We start from the raw sequence: 22,339 nt of genomic DNA, 5'->3' as shown, positions 1-22,339 counted from the left end.
CACTCCATGAATTTTATTGTGTAATGAACAATAACAATAAAGCCTCCATTGTCTTTTACCATATCTAATGTGTGACAAATGTACTACTTAAGATAATGGCTCTAAGTTTTGCTTATATCTTCTTAGGTTTACCATAGTTACTTTTGGCCTTTGGAATGGACAGTTCCATCAAGAGATAACAACAAATGCTACGCAAAAATAGTCTGTAATATTAAAGACAATGTAAGTGCAATTCTCACTTCATCCTTGCCAATAATTTCATTTAATTTTAATATGTAGCTCTATTTTGATCAGAGGATATGTACAGCGTTCCTTTAGTATCTTACGTGTCACTCTCCCCAGCAGCATGGACATTATCAGAGGTCACTGCTTGGCCCCACTGCTTGCTCTCGCTTCACCTTCACTGGCGTAGGGAGGGCCCTACACACAGTTGGCAGGCAGTCAAAACTTACTAGGGAAGGAATCAAAGGGACAACTTGAGAACTTTCTGTGTTTGTGTTTATAAAAGAGGAGCAATGAAGTCATCGACTGTCTAAAAATAATGGACAACAGGGCCGGCCTGTGGCTCACTCGGGAGAGTGTGGTGCTGATAACACCAAGGCTGTGGGTTCGGATCCTATATAGGGATGGCCAGTTCGGTCACTGGCTGAGCGTGGTGCTGACAACACCAAGCCAAGGGTTAGGATCCCCTTACCAGTCGTCTTTTAAAAAATTAAATTAAATTAAATTAAAATAACGGACAACAAAAAAGAACAGGAGTGATGCAAGTTTGCTTCTCAAGCAGCTGGTACTAATGAAAAAGCTGTAATGGGAAGAGCTCCTAATTGGGTTTGGATTTAAGATTTCATTGCCTACTGCTACATATAACACCTGGTTACCGAAGGCCCGTGGGCAAACTCCTTCACCTCACAGGGTTTGTTTCCTTACCTGAAGAACGAGGGATTGAATAGATCGGTGTTTTTCAAACCCTTTTGACTGTTGCCACACAATAAGAAATATATTTTACATTGTAATCCCGGACACATATATGTACATACATATTCTCTCTAAGTATTGTATCGAATTTTACAAAAACTTGTTTTGTTTTTTTGTTTGTTTTAGTGGCTGGCCGGTATGGGGATCCAAACCCTTGAGCTTGGTGTGATAATACTTCACTCTAACCAACTGAACTAACAGACCAGCCCACAAAAACATTTTTAACTTAGCTGGCACTTTACCTTTTAAAAAAATGCCCTTAGTAAAAATATAAATAATGCTAAGGAATCCATATTTTTAGAAGGCTAATAAACTCTGGTTGTTTTTTTTTTTTGGTCTGGAGATTTGAATATATTTAAGCTATGTGTTCTGTTTAGAAACTACTGCTCTGGACAGTGGAACAGTTGCAGATTGTTTTTTGCAGAACCCAGGGTTTTAGAAAACATTTCCCTGGACGCTCTCCCAAAATGTCATCATTGATGCAGTTAGTAAGTGAATATACTAGGATAGCCCATAATGAGCTATACAGTTGACATAAAGAACAATTGTATATAGAGTTTTCTTTTTCTTTTTAGACATAAGTTTTATTAAAAGTTTATTTATATAAACTTACAGTAGATATCAATTCTACTGTAGACGAAAGGAGAAAAATGTCAGGTGTTCTCTTGGCAATCTATTATTGCCTCTAGTGAGAGAGACTTCAGTTGCTCATAGCAATCAATGAAACCTCAAAAGTTTCCTTCGTATCAAGCAAATTCATTTTAACCATATGTAGTTATTTTGTCTCTTTTTCATTGTTCTGTTTGTTCAAATGGCATTGCGTGTATAATATGAAAAATAATTTCCACATTAATAAACCAGTCTTAATTAGAATAGTTGAGGTCATAAGCAGGGTAATACTATTTTCAATTGCTTTCACAGATAAAGATAGTGATAGTAATTGTTTAAAGAGCAATTGTTACTGCTCTTTTTTTTTTTTTTTTTTTTTGTCAGCTGGCCTGTATGGGGATCCAAACTCTTGACCTTGGTATCCTCAGGCTGGATAACACCATGTTATTGCTCTTTTCTCATGAGCAATCTGATTCAAAAGCATGCTTCTAGAACTTGATTATCCTTGGGCATGCTGTATTCATTTTGAGTCAGTCACTTAACATCATAGTATCTAAGTATCCTTGATTTTAAATAGTACTTACAGTGTTTATTATCTGCTAGCAATTCTTGCTCTAGGCTATTCTTTTCTTGAATATTTAAAATAATATTGAAATTAAGGAAAGTACTCACCATCCAGATTCAATGAATATAAACATTTTTCTGTATTTGCTTTAGAGCTTTTGTTTTATAAGGGATAAACCATCACAGATGCAGTTTATAGTAGCTTATATTTATTGAGCACTTACTATGTACCAGGCACTTTGTAGAGGTCTACACGTATTAACTTATTCAATCCTTATCCTATGAGATATGTGCTATTCTTATCCTCATTTTAAAGATGCAAGAACTGAAGTACATGAAGTTAAATAATTGTACCCAAATCATTTATCTAGTTAATAGAGGAGCTGGAATTCAATACCAAGCAGTGTAGATTCCATGTTGTTAACTATTGTCCTATGCCATTGTAGTCATTTGTATGCATTCCTTCACTCCCCCAGAGGCAAAACTGATCTGAAGTTGGAGTGCCTCTTGTGTTTATGTTTTTATATGTTTGCCACCTAATTACATATAAACATTATACAGTGTTTTGTGGTTTAAGAGTAGCATCCTCAGTAAATAGAGCCTTGCAACTTGTTTTAATCTCATTATATTTTGAGATCTTTCACATTATTACATGTAAATCTAGTATATTTTAAGTGCTGTGTTCATCATTCAAATATGCTTTATCTATATGCTAAACTCCTGACTGTGGGTGAGTAATGAAAGAGTTCTGCATGGAATATATTACAGTACTTTGGCAGCAGAATGACCTTCCTGATTGTTTCCAGGGAGTGACGGGAGCTTAGTTAGATAACTCTGCACCTCACAGCCTGAGTTGCCTCATCTGTTATGAGGAGATTGGACTAGCTGGTCTTGCTCAGAGTTGGCTTTGAACATCTGTCAATAAAACAGTAGAATGCATGATATTTCTCTACTCTTGGCAGAGGTAGCCTGAGTTTGGAATTTAGAATTTATCCAGAATAATTCCCACACTTGTATTTCAGAGTTGCCAAACATTTTTCTCTTGCTTTCAAAAGAAGTTTCAGTTTGGAAGGGTCTTAACAGTATCTGATTGCACTATCTACCCCCAAAACCTTAGTCAAAATGATATTTTAATTTGAATGAGTTCCTTAAGTGTCACAACTATCACAGATCATTTATATGGAGCTGAGACAACCAAATAGAGGACATGAGGACACCACTGCCCTGTGATAATATTTTCCAGAACATTTTGGTGGATAGGGAGCTACAGACATTCTTGCTTTACGTGTTTTTCTTCATCATCACATGTAGCTGGCTCTTTCTTGTCTTTTCCTTCTTGCTTGATGTGAACATCATGCCCTCTGTTGGGGAGGCCCATGTTGAGGAGTCTTTAGGCTAAATGGCTTTTAGCAGCAAGCATTAATATAAGTCTTCAGCCATTTCTGAGATGGGTTTTTTAGAATAGACTGAGGACATACTCCAAGATGTATAGGAAGAGAAGGGGAGGAAAATCAACTTAATTATATTACTTTATTTTATATCTTAGGAACGTGTTGTGGGCTTTCATGTATTGGGTCCAAATGCTGGAGAAGTTACACAAGGCTTTGCAGCTGCGCTCAAGTGTGGACTGACCAAAAAGCAGCTGGACAGCACCATTGGAATCCACCCCGTCTGTGCAGAGGTGGGTCACCTACACTTTAATAGCTTCACTTAAAAAATGTACATTTCCCAGCTTATAAGTTGCAGATCTGGGACTCTGACGCTGGTGTTCTTTCTGCTATACTCGAGCTACTTCTGTATCTCTGATGGTTTGATAATGATTGAGAATACCTCAAAAGAAGGTCTTGTCTTTAAAGAGTTTTTCTCTTTCAAATATTTATCGCTCCTGGTATAAGCTGGAGACTTCTGTCATGCTATTAAATGGTAAAAATTATGAGAATGATTTATAGAGATGTGCCTTAAATCCTTTATTATCATGTCTCCTAAATTATTTTCATGGCAGTCAGTTAATAATGCCATTCGTACACAGAAAGAGCTTCAATTTTAGTTATCCTGGAACTACCTTGAGGCTAAATGATGTTGTCTGCCTCTGGAGATTTTGGTATCAAAGAACGAGATTTGTAAGTGATGCTTTCCCATGGTCAAGCAAATGACAGTAGAGCTGGAAATTGACCAGTCTAGGCTTCTGGATGTCACTGTTTCTTCACTGTCAGTGATCATCCAAGAGTTGAATATTGTGATACTTACTACAAAGGGATGGTGGATGATAAGCCGAGAATGTGTTTACATTGGAGAACTTGGTGAAGTTTGGGAGGAGGCATCTCATATCATACCAACTTAGGTATGGAGTGAAAATTGTAGCTATTATCTTTCTACCATAGCCAGTAGTTCCCAGGGTGTACATTGTGCTTAAAAGCAAACACACGCACACACATCCAGCTTTCATTCAGCAGCTTCATAACTGGTTGGTCTCTGTTACTGATTGCCCTTGCACAACTCAACTCTGCTGATTATGTGAAATGTCAGCTTTAAGACCTGGAAAAATGTTTTAGCTTCCTTTTACTCTGCCTTTTCTATGATTAGGAATGGTGTTCTTGTCTGTGTTAATATGTGCCTGGCTGGGATGGAAGCAAAAAATATTAACATGTTGAGAGATTAAGGTATCATTCATAGAAAGCTGCTGTTTTTGTGAAGAAAATCAGACTAAGCTTCAAAAAAATATAACATAGAAACCGAAAAGTCTAGATTAATGATTTTGTGATAGATCTTTTATTCTGTGTAATGACTCAGACTACCTGAAGGAGCGAATTAACTTTGCTTTTTTGACTGCATTAGTTTCCTGGGGCTTTGTAACAAAGTACCATGAACTGTGCAGCTTAAAACAGCAGAACTTTATTCTCTCACAGTTATGGAAGCTAGAATTCGAACTCAAATGTCAGCAGGGCCATGCGCCCTCCAAAGGCTCTAGGGAAGATCCTTATTTGCCTCTTCCAACTTCTGGTAGTTGCTGGCATCCTTAGCATCCCTTGGCTTGTAATGCATCACTCCAGTTTCTACTCTGTCTTTGCATGGCCTTATCTCCTATGTGTCTGTTTCCAAATTCCCCTCTCTTTCTTATAAGAACAACAGTCATTGGATTAGGGCCAACTTTAATCCATCATGGCCTCGTTTTAACTTGATTATATCTACAAAAGACCTTATTTCTAAATAGGGTCACATTTATAGGTACTGGGGGGTTAGGATTTGATCATGTATTTTAGAGAGACACAATGCAACCCATAACAGTGAGTTTATTTAAAAGTTTAGATGCCAGGGCTGGCCTGTGGCTCACTTGGGAGAGTGTGGTGCTGATAGAACCAAGGCCACAGGTTTGGATCCCTGTATAGGGATGGCCAGTTAGCTCACTTGAGAGAGCGTGGTGCTGACAACACCAAGGGTTAAGATCCCCTTACCGGTCAGTTCAGGTTCCAGTTCAAGATACTTATAGGCTTCAGCAGTTATCCCTGATATGGATGAATGGAAAGATAATTTCCCAGGGCTGGCCAGTCATCTCAGCTGATTAGGGCACAACCTTGTAACACCAAGGTCAAGGGTTCTAATCCCCCTATCAGCCAGCTTCCCCTCATCTCCCCCCCCCAAAAAAACAAGATAATTTCCAAGCTTGTGCATAGGAATGTATAATTTTTTGTTCGAATTCAGCTCTCAGTGGTCTGGTTGCAAGAAAAAGACCGCTGTGTGCTGGACTCTGACCCCCTCACGTGGTTGTGTTGTGATCCAGCAGCGGCGAGCACAGCAGCATCTGGCAGGATGACTGCCATTTGGGCAGAAAGATTCAGTGAGTAATCAGGATGTCTCCTGAAGCCCTGTGTGCAGGGAGATCAACCAGAGGCCTGTTCTCCTGGGTACACCTGGCACATTTGCTGCTGTGCATCTCCATCCATCAGTCTTTTTATGACTTTAAAGCTCAGAGACTGAATGTTCTAGTGCTTTGATAGGACTCTAAGTTTTTATTTTTCCCAAGCTGGTAGCTAATTAACAATATAAAAAATTGGGCAATACCTCACTCTGTAAACACATTTTTTGCAAAGCTATGTACATAGTACTGTGTTGGGGATACAGCAGGTATTTAAGACAAGCTTAAGACGGTGCGAGGTATATGGGTGAAGTGCCAATTACAACTCAGTCTGATGGGTCCAAGTATCGGGGTGACTGTAAAGTGCTGGGGGCACTCAAGTGGTACCTCTGCAGTCTTTGACTCAGAGATTCCTGTGATCTACTTGTTACTCACAGAATACTTCTGACACCAAATGTGTGGGGTTTTTCCTCTTACCAACAACCAATTCTCCAACTTTACAGGCACCAGCTGGGCATCCTACAATGTAATTCAGTTCTGACACTAGCTACCTGGAGTTAGCATCAGATCCCACCAGTTAAGGGCTCAGTCCCACAAGACTGCCCCACTTCAGATGCCAGTCTCAAATCTGGGCCTCCTGTACTTCTGACTGACCAGTTATAAAGTCAAAGGGTTTTCATGGCCTCCACATCAGGTTCAAAAATTGCTAGAACGACTCACAGAACTCAGTAAAATACTTTACTTACATTTACTGGTTTATTATAAAAGATATAACTTAGAAACGGCCAAATGGAAGAGATGCATGGGCAGGGTAAGGAGGAGGGGCACAGAGCTTCCATGCCCTCTCTGGGCGTGCCACCTACTCAGCACCTTGAGGTTCACCAACCTGGAAGTTCTCCAGACCCCTGTGTGTAGGGGTTTTTGGAGGTTCCATTATGTAGGCATGACTGATGAGTCACTGGCCGATGGTGACTAATTCAATCTCCCACTCTTCTCATCTCCCCAGAGGTTGAGGGATGGGGCTGAAAGTTCCAACCCTTTAGTTACATGGTTGGTTCCATCCTGAAACTGTCTAGGGGCCCACCAAGAGTTGCCTCATCGGCATAAACTTGGGTATGGTTGAAAGGGGCTTATTTATTATGAACATCGAAAGATGCTTCTCTCACCCCTGTCGCTCAGGAAATTCCATGGGTTTTAGAAGCTCTTGTGCTAGGAACCAGGGATGAAAACCAAATATATATGTTTTTTATTACATCACAGTATCACAGGGATAGAGGCAGATTGATTGTGGAGGGAGTTCTTACCTAAGACTAGAAGAAGGTGTTGGTGTTAGCCAGTCAGAGGGAACACAGTGTAAAAGGCCTGAGTGGGAGGGAGGGTGGCTTGCTCAAGGAACTGAAGACCCTTGATATTGCTGTAGCTTGAAGAGCTCAGAGAGAGGTAAAAAATTATGCTGGAGAAGTAGGTAGGTAGGTAAGTCATGGCCTTGGAAACCAAGGGTGTCTTGACTTTACCTTTGGGGTATTGGGGGTCAGCTGAGAAGTGTAAAGCAGGGGAGTGACATGATCAGATAGTTCAGAGGAATTCCTGTGGCTACACTATGAGACTGAAGGAGATGAGTCTAGTGGCAGATCAGTTACGTGGCTGTCAAAGTAGATGAGAAAGGAGATGATAATGGTGGCCCATCTGGGGTAGTGCAGTGGAAATCGAGAGGCACTGGTGTATTTGAGATAAACTTGATGATAGTACTTGCAAACTGATTGCAAACAGGAAAAGGGAAGAACTGAGAATGACTCAGGTTTGTGACCTGAAGTAGGAGGGAATAGCAGCGGGAGCAGGCTCCAAGGGAGCAGCGGTGACCGGAGTGTCAATGTTTTCCCGGGAGCGTGGCACTGTTCCATGTCCACGTGTTGACTTCATCCTCATGAGAACCCCATGAGGTGGGTGGGAGTAGCACGAGGATACTTCAGAAAGTTCATGGGAACACGCATATTACCTTTAATTCTGTTTTTCCGTGAACTTTTTGAAGTAGCTGCTTATGTCCATTTGAAGAAGAGGCTGAGTAGCTTGCCCATGGTTACCCGGCCTGGCAGTGGCAGAGCTGGGATCAAAACCCAGCAGTCTAGCTCCCGAGGTACCACACTGTACAGATGATACTCCACTCCCACGGACTGCCCCACTGTATTTGGCACAGAATTAAAAAATTGGAAATGTTTTCTTGGTGGTGACATAAGTGCGGTGGAAATGACACAAAGACCTGGGGTATGATCTCACTTAGTAAATTCTTCTCAGTAAGACCTAGCCACTCCATCCAGCTTTTCAGAAGCTTAGTTTCCCCATTAAATAAAATAGAGATAATATAATTTATAGCACTGATTAGAAATGCTAAATGTAAAGTGTGTAAGAGTTCCTCACATTTGATAGTTAATAGCTGCATCTGTTACCTGTTTTCCCCCAAAGTATTTTATTGTAGAACATGTGGCTTGAGTAAAAGGTCATCATTACAGTATTTTTAATGGGGAGTGTATTAGTTTTTGTGTTGATAAAACAAAATACCTCAGTTCAGGTAGTTTATAATGAAAAAGAGGTTTATTTGGGGTAGCTGCATCTGGTGCTGGCCTTAGGCTGGTTCAGCTCTTGGTGGAAAGCAGAAGGGGAGCTGGCCTGAGCAAAGAGATCACATGGCTAGAGAGGAGGCAAGAGAGAGAGGGAGAAGGTGCCAGGCTCTTAATCTATTCCCGCAGAGCTCACTCACTCCCAGGGAGGACATTCATCTATTCATGAGGGATCTGCCCCCATGACCCAACACCTCCCCACCAGGCTCCACCTCCCAGCATTGCCACACTGGGAATCAGATTTCAACATGAGCTTTGGTTGGGGCAAACATCCAAACTGTGTCAAAGGGTGAGGAGGGATGTATCATTTAGAAAAGTTCTTTGGGCGATTTTTTTACTCCTGGATATGAACTACTTGCTTAGAAATTGGATTTTGAGGGCTGAGCCCGTGGCGCACTCGGTAACGTGCTGCGCTAGCAGCGCGGCGCCGCTCCCGCCGTGGGTTCAGATCCTATATAGGAATGACCGGTGCACTCCCTGGCTGAGCGCCGGTCACGGAAAAAAAAAGAAATTGGATTTTGAAAAACCAAAGGCTTCTGACTCCTAATTCTGGAAATCTCTTTTTAAAGCTTTTTGATCTAGGGAAAATTAAATTTGGTGGAGGGGATTTTTAAGTATTTGGATAGTAATTGGATTTGCTACTGGACCCTGTTTTTAATGTCCAGACATATATTGTAGGGGATGCTGTTCAAAGTGTGGTCCACAGAATTTTATTGGTCCATAATGAGATGAGGATAGAAATGGGGAGGAAAGGTTTAGAAACTTTAAGAACAACTTGACTGTGTCTGATCTAACAAAAAGTTGTGTTTTAATTTTACATGCTTTTCATGTTTTTATATTCCCAGGACATAGTTAGTGGGTTTTACAAATATCAGTTCACTGGATGGATTAGAGATAATAAGTTAAAAACACTGAGCACTGCTTTAAAGTAAGTGTTCAGAAATAGCCATGGCTCTGGGGTCAACTGTGTTGGTTTGCAAAATGAATCATTGAATGAACTCTTCCGTACCACTTTGATAAAATAACCTGGGCAATTGAGAATAGTCTTTTGGCTCTGAGGAGTTAATTACTTATAAAAGTTGACAAATTTCTCAGTTGAGACTTTGCTCTTTGGAGCAAAATAATTTGCAAAGGGCTTCCTTCTGGAATTGCTCTAAGAGGAAGAGAGACTACTCTTGTTTTGACTGAAAGCCTATCTGAGAGGGAGTCAGCACCTGGAGCTTCAGTAATGCATCTGTATTATGCAGTGTGAGATAGTATGGTGATGATATATTCTGGAATCTGAGTAGGAATCACTGAATAGGAAACTGATTACACATAATTTTAAGTAGAAATTTCAACTAATCAAGTTTACTTGTAGGGGAAAAACAGTAGCTCAAGAGGAAAGCATTTGTAAAGACCCTTTTGAAATGTCTTAAAATGAATTTTAGTGCTGAACATCAACAGTTTTGTTTTTTTAACAGTCAACATAATCCCATTCTATAGAGGGAGCCTTATGGGACAGGGAAGTCTTGGGGCCAGATGTGAGCATGTGATGTAAAAGCCTCCAGCAGCACTTGACCTTTGGGAGTGTCCTAGGTGCTGGAATGGAAGAGGAGGCTATGTATATAAAAATTCTAGAACAGCTATGTACAAATAAATCCTTTTCAAGATTGACCCCATCAGTTTTTTCATTTAGACTGATCAATAGTGACAGTTTGGCTTCCTGCATCTTTTTAATATAAGCATATCATCAATGTAAGAAAAATAGATAAAAGGTCTTTTGTTATCTGCTCCTACTTTTAGTGGGTTTAATTTTGTATCCAAGTTTCCTATTCTGTTTCTAAATCAGTTCTTGAGAAATAGGACTTAAGCTGGCAAATCCATAAGCCTGGAATTTAGTTAAATGTATTCTCTGGCTCTTCCTCTTTTTCCCATTATAAAAATTGAAAAGAAAGTATATTTGATAGTATTTTAAATTGCCCGTAATACCATCATCCTAACACAGCTATTTTCATTATTGCATATTGTCTCCCTGTCCTCACCCCATAGTCATACATTTTTTAAACAAAGGAGTTTTACTGTTTTCCAAAAAAGTTGTACTAGTTTACAATGTCATCAGCATTGAATTTGAATGCTAATGAAAATGTTGCAAAATTCAGTGTGAATGTATTTTTTTCTATAGTTAGTATCAAAGGGATAACTATTGCAAAATTTTTTACATATCTTTGCTAATAATTATATTTATAATTTAATTTTTTGCTCTTATTATCATTACTATTTTGGGGAGATGTGAGTTGTCCATATTTTCTTCTGAGTTTATATCTTAAATGTTTTAAGATGTTAGCCATTAGTATTTGGGTCTGAATTTTTTGAGGAAGAAAAAAGACTTTGTCACTCTCTGAGACCAAAACAGACCAAAGGCTTTTCTCAATATTGTTCCTCCTTTACACAAAAGTATTTTTGGTGCTGATTCCTGTTGATTTGACCTAAGTCAAATGGCCTTGATTTCTTGTGCTCTTTCCCCTTTGTATTAAAAACTAGGAAATCAGTTGTTTCTCAGGAATTAATAAAGGGGGCAGCTGACCAACAAGGATTTAGTCACTCTGCAAGTCTGCTTCCATTGGGGTCTTTCCCATATAAGCCCTGGCCTTCAGTCTCAATAAGGCCTGCCTCACTGGACTCAACAGCATATTCCCAGTGTTAACCCTCCAGCTGAATTTCACTTATAATAAAATATGGTCTTTCTCAAACCAGCTTACTTAGTGTGACAGGAAAGGTTTGGCTTGAAGTCTTAACTGTCCCCAGTAACCAAATAAATTTAGGATGGTTCAATTTAGAATTTTGCGACGTTACAAAAGCAATACCCATTCAGTAAAATCCATACTTCAGGTATCCGTACAACCGTTTTCACTTTCAGTACAGTATTTAATAAATTGCATGAGATATTCAACATTTTATCTTAAAATAGGCTTTGTATTAGATGATTCTGACCAACTGTAGGCTAATGTAAATGTTCTGAGCATATTTAAGGTAAACTAGGCTAAGCTATGATGTTTGGTAGGTCAGGTGTATTAAATGTATTTTTGACTTACTATATTTTCAACTTAAGATGGGTTTATTGGGATGCAACCCCATCGTAAGTCAAGGGACATCTGTACATTCTAAATTTAAGTGATTGAAAACAGAGCCCTTTTATCTTTTCATGCTTGGGCACTACAGGTGGTTGTTTTGGATAGTTTTTTGTTTGTTTTGTTTTGTTTGCTTCCAGAAGCCAAGGTTTATTCCTTGCTGGTGTTCTGTGGCCACCATGGGTCAGATGTAGCTCAGGGCAGGCTGATAGACCAACCTCCCCAGGCATTGCTGGCTAAGTGACAGGGAGAAGAGGAGGCAGGAAAAAGCATGGCCACTGCCCAGAAGTGACACGCCTGATGACCTCCACACACTCGTCCTTGGGTACAGCAAGCCCCAGTTCTACATCCATTGGGGCAGGACTATATAATGAAGGTCATCCTAGGGAGAGGAAGATGCTGTATATGTATATTTTGGAAACTAAGGAAAATCTATTATAGTAGTTCAGTCAGAATTATAATGACTTGAACTAAGTGTCAGTTAAGTAAAGGAAAGATTATATTTGACAGAAAAGAAGCAAAATAAATAAGACTTAATAGTTGGTTACATACCATCAGTAATGAAGATGGAAGAATTAAGAATTAATTCTAAATGAATGGCCTGGGCAATCAAGGAGTGGTGAATGCCATCACTGAGAGAAAGATAAAGTTCAGTATTGGACATGTTAAGTTTAAAGTGTCATCCAAAAAGAGGTGTTTGTTGGTTCTTCCTGGTGTATAGTTCAGGAGAGAGACAATGGCTGGAGATTGCAAATTCATCTGCCTATAGCGAGTAGTTGACTGAATGAGACCACTGTGCGAGTATCTGATGGGGAGAGAGCTGAGGTGGAACCCCAGGGCAATGCTTTCCGGCCTTTTTCAAGTGAGGTGCACAGAGACGATGGTAATATTGGTGTAAACAGATAGGGCAGCTGGCATCTACAGCCAACCGCCCCAAGGGCTGGGAAAAATTTGTGTGTCAGCACACCCTCTGCCATGACTGAGGAAGAACCACTACAGAAGGGGATGGGAAAGAGCACTCTCATGGTAAGTGGAGAGGAAGGAAAGGATCGTTAAAAGGTAGGCGACACCAACAAGTAATGCCACAAAGAGGCTGTGAAAAGGGAAATCTGAAAGGTGTCCTCTGGATTTGGCAACTAGAAAGTTATTGATGAACTTCAGGAGAGGTATTTCAGCAGAACGGTGAGGCTGGGAGCCAGATTCTAGTGAAATAAGATATAAAAATAGACCATAAATATCAACAGCTCAAGATTTTGGCAGTGAAGAAGATGAGAGACGTTGGTAGTAAAGGTAATCGTAACATTGAGAGAGAGTTGGTTTAAGATGAATGCAGTTTGAGCCCTTTTAAAAGCCAAGGAGAAATTAAGAATAAAGGGGGGTTGGGCAGGTCATTTATGGAATAAGGATGGGAGGGGATGGGACCCAAAGCCAGCCTGGCAGGAGGGAGAGCAATTCCTGCCTTGATCATAAAGGAAGGGGGTTTATGAGAGCAGGTGAGGCACAGGTAGCAAATGGCAAGCAGGTAGTGCTGGACGCTGTTTTCTCCGTGTAGGAACAAGGCGTCAGCACCTTGTTACCATTACTCAGCTGCAAGAACTTGCTTTAACTTTTTTTATAGTGTAGGTCTGCTAGTAACAAAGTTGCTCAGTTGTTGCTTTATTTTGCCTTCTTCATAGAAGGGTATTTTTGTTTACTACAGAATTCTAGGTTAACAGGTTTTGGGTTTTTTTTTTTTCTTTCAGCACTTTGAATCTATGCTGAGTACCTGGATTTTATTAAAGAGTTCCTAGTTTTCTTGTGGTTTAGGCAGTTAATGTCCTTGTGGATCATTTTGATCCTTTTGAGCCTTGTTTTTAGTTAAAGTAGTCTAAAGTAGCTTATACTCCAGGGCTAGTAATGCTTAGCCTTCCTCCTAAGGTGTGGCTTTCCTGGGATTCCTACTAAGAGGCCCAGGGGCTCAGTGAGGCCTCTCAACTGCAGTTGGTGAGATCCAGAACATCTCTTATCCCTTTGTGAGCTCAGAGTTGTTCAGCTTACAGCTCTCTGGTGGTGGTTTTCTCTGGCCTCATGAGGTTCCATCTTCTAGCCCAGGTTGGTATTCAGCTAAAGACTCCAGGGGACCTGCATGCAGATTTCTGGAGCTCTTTCTCTGGGTAGCTCCCTTCTCTCAGCAATTCTGCCTCACAACTTTCTAGCCTCCTCACCCTCCCCAATGTCCAGTCTGTCTCTTCAAGTCACAGAGACTTCTGTGCTCTCCTTGGTTCCCCCTGCCTTCTCTAGGGTCTGGTAAATGCCTCCAGGTAGAAAGCCAGGCCTGTTGAAGGCTCACCTTATTTATTTCTCTTCTTTTTGGGATTGCAGTCCACTGCCTATTGTCCAGTGTCTAAAATAGTTGTTGCATATATTTTGTCCAGTTTTTGTATTATTTAAGAGGGAGAGCTGGTTCAGTACCAATTACTCCATTAGACCAGGAATGAAAATCCATTTTCAAATGTAGAAGTATTATGTTTAAAAAATTTTTGACTGTAGTAAAGTTTCCTACAGTTGGTAAACTGCAAACATAAGCAGTTTATGGTTAATTTACTGTGCAGTAGACTTCTAGGCCTTGAATTCTGTGTATTTCCTACACCTGTGGTGCCACTAGAATATGTGCATTAGAATCACTTGGGACTCTTGCTGAAAATGAGATTCCTGGGCCCTACCGTAGATCTGCTAAATTAGAATAAGCATAATTTCTGTGTATTTTAGTCATTGTGAGCAGGGTTTGTTCACTAAAGTTTGAGAGCTTTTTATGGATGGATAGGCGATCTTGAGCAGTAGCAAGTAAAGTTGTATAAGCTGGTAAGGCTCTACGTCCACAATCACCAACTGTTTGCAAGATTGTGAGACAGGAGAACTCTTTATTCACTGCAAGTGACAGTATCAGTTGGTTCAGGCACCTTGGAAGCGTAGTCAAGTCGAAGTTTCACCTACTTTCCAACATGGCAGTTGTAATTCTAACTCTGTGCGTGAGGCGACATACTGGAAATGTCACAGCAGCATATTGCAAAAGAGCACGTTGGCAATAGCTTGGATAGCCAGCAAAAGGAACCTGCATATGTAATTTGTAATATATTCACTATTTGAAGAATTGAATACTACAGTATGTAGTATATTTACTATACTGTCAGTGGTACGTATACTATAGAAATTGAATTGAATTTCCATTCAGTGAAAAATGGGAGAATTAGAGCCATTTGCCATATGGGTAAATTACAGAAATACAATACATACACCACCATCTTGCCATTTACATGTAAAGTATTTAAAAACAAACAAACAAACAAACAAAAAGCTGCCAAAGAAATGCAGGAGGAAATGCTTAGGATTGATAAGAACCAATTGGGGGAAGGGAGGGTGGAGCACACATGGGGCTTTTAACTGTGTTCATAGAGCTCCCTGAGCTGGGTGGGCAATGGTGTTTGTAATAGTATTCTTTGTACCTATCTACATATTCAAAATATTTAATGATTAATTTCTTTTAGAGAGTTGGCAAACAACTGGGGTACCTGATTTAATTGTCTTTATCACCCTTGTGCTAATAAAATTCTTCATTAGATATAACCTACTTTTTTTTCTCTTTCACCTTGGTTTTTAAGTGTTTTTTTGTTTTGTTTTTTCCTTTTATCCTCTGGAGAAATAGAGGATGCCTTTGGTCATATTCTCTGTTTTTTCCATTTTAAGTGGTTATGGAAGTCATTTTAATGTGTATGGTGTTATCTGAACTACTACTCCCTGTAACTGTCATTTAAGTGGTCGTTTTTAGTGTGTACGGTGTTATGTGAACTATTCCCTGTAACTAATTACTCTGGTGTCTGAAAATGTCGTGCTTTCTCTCCCCTCTGCAGGTATTCACAACGTTGTCCGTGACCAAGCGCTCTGGGGGAAGCATCCTCCAGACGGGCTGCTGAGGTTAAGCCCCAGTGTGGATGCTGTTGCCAAGACTCCAAACCACTGACTTGTTTCCTTGCCCAAATCCAAGGCGAAGTTTTCAGGAAGATTGTTGGGCTCTCTTCGCACCTGTGTGCCCTGTGCTTACCACAACCCAAGGCCCCCTTGGATCTTATGGGTAGGAGGTGGTGAGTGGAAGACAGGCAACATCACACTGGGGTCACTGTGATGGACTCGAAACTGACATTTGGCAGTGCATCAAAGGGATGCATCCATGAAGTCACCAGCCTCAAGCCTGTGGGGTGGGCGGTGATGGAACAACTGTTGAATCAGTTTTAGCATGACCTTCCCTTTATGGGTTTTCTTATTCTCTTGTCAGACTTTCTGATGTTGATTGTTGTTGTTGTTGTTTCTCCATGGTGTCAGTAATACTGGAGATGAAAAATGTTAGCAGTCAATTTTTGTCCAAAAGCAAGTCATGGCTGGAGTATCCAGTAAGGTATCTTGTTGCATGGAAGGGATGAGCTGGCCCACTTGGCTACACAGGCTTGTCCCATGAAAAAGAACTATTTTACAACTAAATTGTACTCTTCTACTTTACTGGAACTGTTTTAGTAGTGTGGAACTGTTTTAGTAGTGTCTTGTTTAATAAGTTATATGTCCAAAATAAGTAAATTGACTCTGGCCAAATTTGCCCCCATGTGCTACATCACTGATCATTATTTTAAGTTTGGTTTAGGCCAACTTATTTGAAGTAATATTTCATTGCACGGAACTTGGTAGTATAGTATGATTCCTACCATTATTCATTGTGGATGCAGATATACACCTGAAATGGGGAAAAACAGTAAATGTCTTACCTTAGTTTATTGTGTGTTGGTCTAAGTGAGCTGAGATTGTTTGCAGTGTGAAACACTTAACTTTTTATTTTTATTTTTCGGTAGCTTTAGCTTTCAGCTAGAAACACAAAATTTCATGTCTTGCATGCACGTGCGCGCATGTGTGTGTAAGTATCTATCCCTTCCTAAGAACTACATTCATAGGAAAATAGATCTTTTCATGCTTAATGACTTAAGTCTTCTATGGTAATTGCCTTTTTGAGAAGTTGTTAATATCAGAAGTTCTTACTATTATTTTTGAACACAGGTGGATGTGAAGGATCTTTATTTAAAAACCAAGTGGTTTTGACTTTTTCTGGTGAACGAATGACTGTACTTGGTGGGATTTTGGCAGAAGTGTTTATGCTCTGTTAACATTCCAACTTGTGCTATTACAAAGAGGTGTTAACTCCTCAGTTAAGTATTTCTGTGAAAATGTGCTGGCTAAGGATTATATTTAGGCTGTCTTCTCACTATAGAAGTTGAATTTTGAATATGTGCTGTGGACATCAGGCCTCCCACCAGAAGTTCTTGTCACTCCTTTTTTATTCCCTCCTCTCTACCCATTTTTCTCAGCTCCAGCATGGAGTGTTTGTTTCAAAGTACATTTCTGGGCCACCTCAGGGAACTCATGCATCTGCCTGGCATTTAGTCAGCAGAGCACCTGACCCTATCCCACAGGGCTCTGCCTCACATCCTCATCCCATCTGGTTATATGAAGAAAATGGGAAAAGGGAAAAAGGAGAGGGGAATTGAGGCAGTTGACTGTCCAATTTTATTTTTGTTTTTTATTTTCTCCAAGTCCACCGATCTCTTAGAACAATAGGCAGTATGAGATATTTGTGCCCAATCATGCTGTGGGTTTTCTCTTCTTTATTGGAATGGAACTTTCTGCCCCACAAGAAAGATTATATTTTATAAAGTTGTCTTGTTTAGATTCTGTAATTGCCCAGTGTACTGAAAACCATACTAAATTCCATGTGTTTTTCTTACAAATCTTCTGAAAAAACCAATGTGAAACATTAAAAAGTATTAATATCCACACGTGTGCGTTATTGAATGACAGTTTTGGGATTCTTTGCAAAAGTGTCAAGTAGATGTCTGGTTTCATGTTGAAGATGTTAAGAACTAGCTCCTTAGTAAGCATCAGTTCCCCTGTGCTGTCAGGCCTGGTGGGTATCTGCTGAAGTTTACATTTTGGTGGTGTTGCTTTTCCCATTCTGTTTTTCAGCTTGTCCTGATTTGACGGGTCAGCCTTTAAGGTGACAAAACCACCGCAGTCCACTAGAACTTACTTCGAGTATCTCAGCACTTTTTACGTCCATGACTGCGTATCTTATTTCCCCATGCAGCACTGTGAGGGGTGTGTAATCCTTCTCTGGACTGAGTGTAGTTATATATAATTTCCACTGTCAGTATCAGGCACATAAATGTTCAATAAATGTTTATCAAAATGTTGATTGTCATGCTCAGACTATTCATTCACATGCATATAATTTTCTAATGTATCAGTGGTTAAGAAGAAACTCCTTTTTAGTGTAATCCTTACCAGAAACTTCCCAATTTTTATTTCCTTTTCGTCCTGAGTAATTAATTGCAGGGAGCTAACAATAGCAGCTAAATGAGTATTCACATGCTCTCATTCACATGGGAGCTTCCAGGGCTGCTATGTCAATTCTTAGGATTCATTCTGCCTACTTAATAAATACCTTGTCTGAAATGTTTTAACATTTTCCTAACTGGTCTTTCCACTGCCAGTTTACTTCCATACTATAGCCAAGGTTTTATTGCCCAAACTTCCCTTGCCCCAAGCTCTTTAGTTCTTCCCAAGGCCTACAATTATGCCCATAATCCCCTTGCCAGACCCTGGACCTGTCACTTGCAGTTCTGACCTCTGTTTTCACTTGGCTGGTCTGTCCACACCTGCTCTCTGCCCCCAAATACTCTCTTCCCCCACATACTCTCTACTTGTAGCTTCCCTTGAAGGTTACATGCTCTAGATTGCCTCCAGCCCAGATCCTCTTTACCTATACTCCCAGAATACTCTGTATTATCTCTAGAGCACTTTTGAATTACTTTGCATGGAGATCGACGTATGCATCTGTCTCTACCACAGGACAATGAGAGTTGTTCACCTCTGTTATGCCCCACAGCTTCTAGCACAAGGCCTGGCACTACAGAGTCACTTAAAGGATTGGTGTAATTGGATTGGCAGGTTTTTGGTTTTTACACTCACTTGAAATCAGAGCACTCTACTTTTAACATTTTATAAGATTTTATTTAGGGAGAGAAAAGAGTTTTATGTTTTTTAAGTTTTCAAACTTGAAATTTCACTGCAAGGAAGCAAGGTTTTACTATGGTACCTTTCCTGCTAATGCACTTCATTGAGGCATTGATACATTGCCCCTCTGGGCACTTTTTGCCCTGGGGGTCTCAGGAGGAGGATTTCGGTGTTTCTGGATCCCTTTGGCCACCTAAAAGCATGAGGTCGTCACTGAACATCCTTTGGTTCAGCCTTCATCTATCCAGTGCTATTTCAGAGTAGTGTTTGAGATTGGAAAGGGAAAGTTCAGTTCCTCCAAGTCCATTTACAGATTCAGAAACTCCTCAGTTCAACTAGACAGATAAACCTACCTAGTGAACATCAAGGTCAAGGTTAAACAGCTAAACACAACGCTGGGACCAGAAGCCAGTTAGGGCTTCCACTTATGTGCTTTTCCACACCACCATCCTGCCACCACCTTCTTTGTAAATTCTCCTACATGCTGAAAAACAACCAGCCATGGAAGCACACTCTTGATTGCACTGAAATTGAAATTGAGCATAAAAGCATTTGTTTATTCTGAAAAAGCCAATAGAGAGTACTTTGGCCCTGTTGTCTGCACATAGTATGTATGCAGGAAACGCATGCTACTGTCCTAAACTGAGGCATTGGAAGCCCTTGGTGTTGGTTTCCATGTGTGCATGATGGCTCAATACCTTCTTGTATGTCAGGAAAAGGAGGTAGAGTCTACCTGGTGATTGCAAAACAAACACCCTTGGGGAATGAGTGCTAAATCAGTAGAGTTAAAAAAAAAAATTATGGAATGCCCCATATGTCCAAGGCACAGTGGTTACAAAGTGAGTAAACAGCCCTCACACTGAAGGTGTGGTGTGGTCAGGTAGGGTGGGTGAGTGTACAGAAAATTGTTATTCCTTACTTTCTTCAACAAATGATATGTACCGGCTACTGCTGTGGGCAGTAGAGCTCCGCAGTGAACAAGCATCAGAAATCCTTGTCCTCAAAGGGCTTATATTATAGTGGAGGGAAACGGGCAAAAATAGCATAAGTAGGTAAATTATATAGGATGTTAGATAGTGGTGAGCCATGGAGAAAAATCTAAGCAGGAAAGGGGATAGGGCTGTGAGACATGGGGAGTGGAATTTTAATTGTGGTGATGAGGGAAGACCCCACTGAGAAGGTGACATTGACTGAAGACTTGAAGGATGTGAGGGAGGAAGCCAAGCAGATACCTGGGGGAAAGCATCATAGAAAGGTCGCCAGTGCAAAGGCTCCGAGGCAGAGTATGACTGGGAAATTGAAGAGGTGAAGAATAGGACTCAATAGCAGAGGTGGGTGTGGTCCATTTACACGTTATCAGGAATGCTGTTATGGCTGGGCTGAGGGCAGCCTTCGGTTGAGGGCAGGGTAGAAATTGGAAACCCAGTGGGGAGGCTGCTGCATTAATCTAGGGGAGAGAAGGTGATGACTTAGTTCAAGATGGTAGCAGTGAGTTTGATAAGTCTCATTCTAATCACTTAAGAGTAGAACCAGTAGGATTTAGTGTTAGATCGGAGGTGGGATGGGAGAGAGGAGTCAAGGACAACTCCAAAGTTTTTGGCTTTAAGGACTGGAAGGAGTTGAGGATGGAGGTGCCATTTCACTGAGATGGGAAAGCTATGGGAGGAGGAGCAGGTCTGAGGGGAATATCAGGAGCTCGAACTTGAGTGTGGAGTTTCAGATGCCTTTGAGACATCCAGGTAGAGATGTTGAGTAGGTAGTTGGACACCAGTCTGGAGTTACACAAAGTCGAGGATGGATGTCAGACTTCATCCCAGAGAGGGTATTTAGAGTCGCAAGAATGATGAAGTCCCCCAGGGCATGAGTGCCTATAGAAAAGAGAAAAGCTCTGCTAGGAACCAGCAGGTCCCAAAGGAGGGACCCTGTGCCAGGAGAACAGAGGTGCACAAGAGGATTTCCTGGGGATCCTTTCCATAATGATGGACAGCAGGATTTAGACCTGTAGACAAGGGGGCGAGGCAAGGACATTCCAGACAACCAGACTGGCAGAAGTGTGAATGTAGTTCAGGTTTGGGGCTTGAGACACGTGAAAACGGGAACTGAGAAATGATGGAAGGTGGAAAGGTGGGTCATAAGCAGCCTGTGGCAGGGCCCAGATGGCAGGCCAGTGCTTTTGGACATCATGCTGGGGCAGTGGGAAGCAGAGAGGGACCCTGAGTGCAGGGTTGGGACAAGGGTGTGGCAAAGGAGACACCGGGGAATAAAATCCAAGGAGGCACACACTCCCCAAGAGCAGGAGTGGCCCTTGAACATGGCTGAGTTCAATTTTCCACTTGACTTACCGTAATCCTGGCCCTGCATAACTGATAGGCAGCTAGGCTTTTGACAGATTCAATTCTCACCTCACTCCAGACCCATGCAACACAGGTTTGAATCCCAGCTGTACAGTCCTAGCCAACTTATCTGTATTTAGTCTCACTGCCTCAGTTTCCTCATCTGTAAAATGGGAATATTAATTGTGCCCTCCAGGTCAACAGGTGAGCCAGTTTTTAGGCTTATTTTGTTGAACTACCCAGCTGGAAGTCGAAGGTGGGGAGACCAAAGCATTGTGCTGAGACCACCATCTTCCTACCTCCTCCTGTTTCTCAGTCTTTTTTTGAAGACTAGACTTTTCCTTGCTTTCTGGTCAACCCAGCTCAGGACAATTCCAACTTTATACATAATTTGGAAGGAAAGAAAACACTATGAAGTCCCATAGGTTTTATTGCTCTCCGTCTCATCTTTTCCATGGCAACCACGCTTTCTCAGGTTTCCTTTGTCTTTTGCTCTGATTTGCAGTTGCCTACTTATCTGTCTCCCTAACTTTCCTTTCCACTCTCTATACCAACCAAATGGCATAATAATGATAGTCATATTTTAGCATATGCTTGTTACCTGCATAGGAAGGTGGTTTCTCAGTGTATATCAACTCATTGAATCCTCGCAGCCATTAGAAAAAATACCACTCGTCCTCAGTTGTAGGTCTAGGCCAGGCATCCAGTGGGGTCCACCAATGGTAAAATGGGAAGGTGGGTCTTGGGCTCAGGAGAGAGGAGAGGTGATGGTCACTGAGTCAGTATCTACGCAGAAAAACTAATGGTAACCACAAGATTTGTAAGTGCTACTAACGTAGAGAAGGCTGGGCTGTCTTATCCACTAAGTGCCATGAGCAAAAGGCCCAGTGCTTACAAAAACTTTTGGGACCTTGTATAAAAAGTTCCAGAACACAAAGGAAAAACCTAACGCAACAAAATTGCAGTGGACAAATCTTTAAATGCCTACAAAATATTTCAGCCAATCAAATGCATTAGATCCAATTCTCGTATATCTGTAGACAAATTGTATTTTGCTGTTATGTCTGGTATGATGTGGTTTGGCAGCACTGGAAGTACAAGTGTGTAGGGGAATGAAGGCCTTAAAATGGTCCTGAGAGGAAACATAAGGAGAGGAGGCATTATTGATGGGAGCCATGGGCAAGGACAAAG

At 41.0% G+C, this 22,339-nt stretch overlaps 1 protein-coding gene across 4 annotated transcripts in view; it reads left to right on the top strand.

Moving 5' to 3' along the window:
* Positions 1 to 17,576, top strand: part of TXNRD1 (thioredoxin reductase 1) — an 85,470-nt gene extending 67,894 nt beyond the window's left edge. For all 4 annotated transcript variants that reach the window (XM_063074575.1, XM_063074574.1, XM_063074572.1 and 1 more), the window contains 3 exons: positions 127 to 222; positions 3,695 to 3,829; positions 15,614 to 17,576. In XM_063074575.1, the coding sequence (XP_062930645.1) occupies positions 127 to 222; positions 3,695 to 3,829; positions 15,614 to 15,676 (294 nt within the window). In that variant the 3' untranslated portion in view covers positions 15,677 to 17,576. The remainder of the gene's footprint in view (positions 1 to 126; positions 223 to 3,694; positions 3,830 to 15,613) is intronic.
* Positions 17,577 to 22,339: the final 4,763 nt, after the last annotated feature.

This window comes from Cynocephalus volans, chromosome 12 (assembly GCF_027409185.1).
Source record: "Cynocephalus volans isolate mCynVol1 chromosome 12, mCynVol1.pri, whole genome shotgun sequence".
In the NCBI taxonomy this organism is placed as follows: Eukaryota; Metazoa; Chordata; class Mammalia; order Dermoptera; family Cynocephalidae; genus Cynocephalus; species Cynocephalus volans.
The sequence above is the reverse complement of the archived record's forward strand: the minus strand, read 5'-3'. Positions and strand labels throughout refer to the sequence as shown.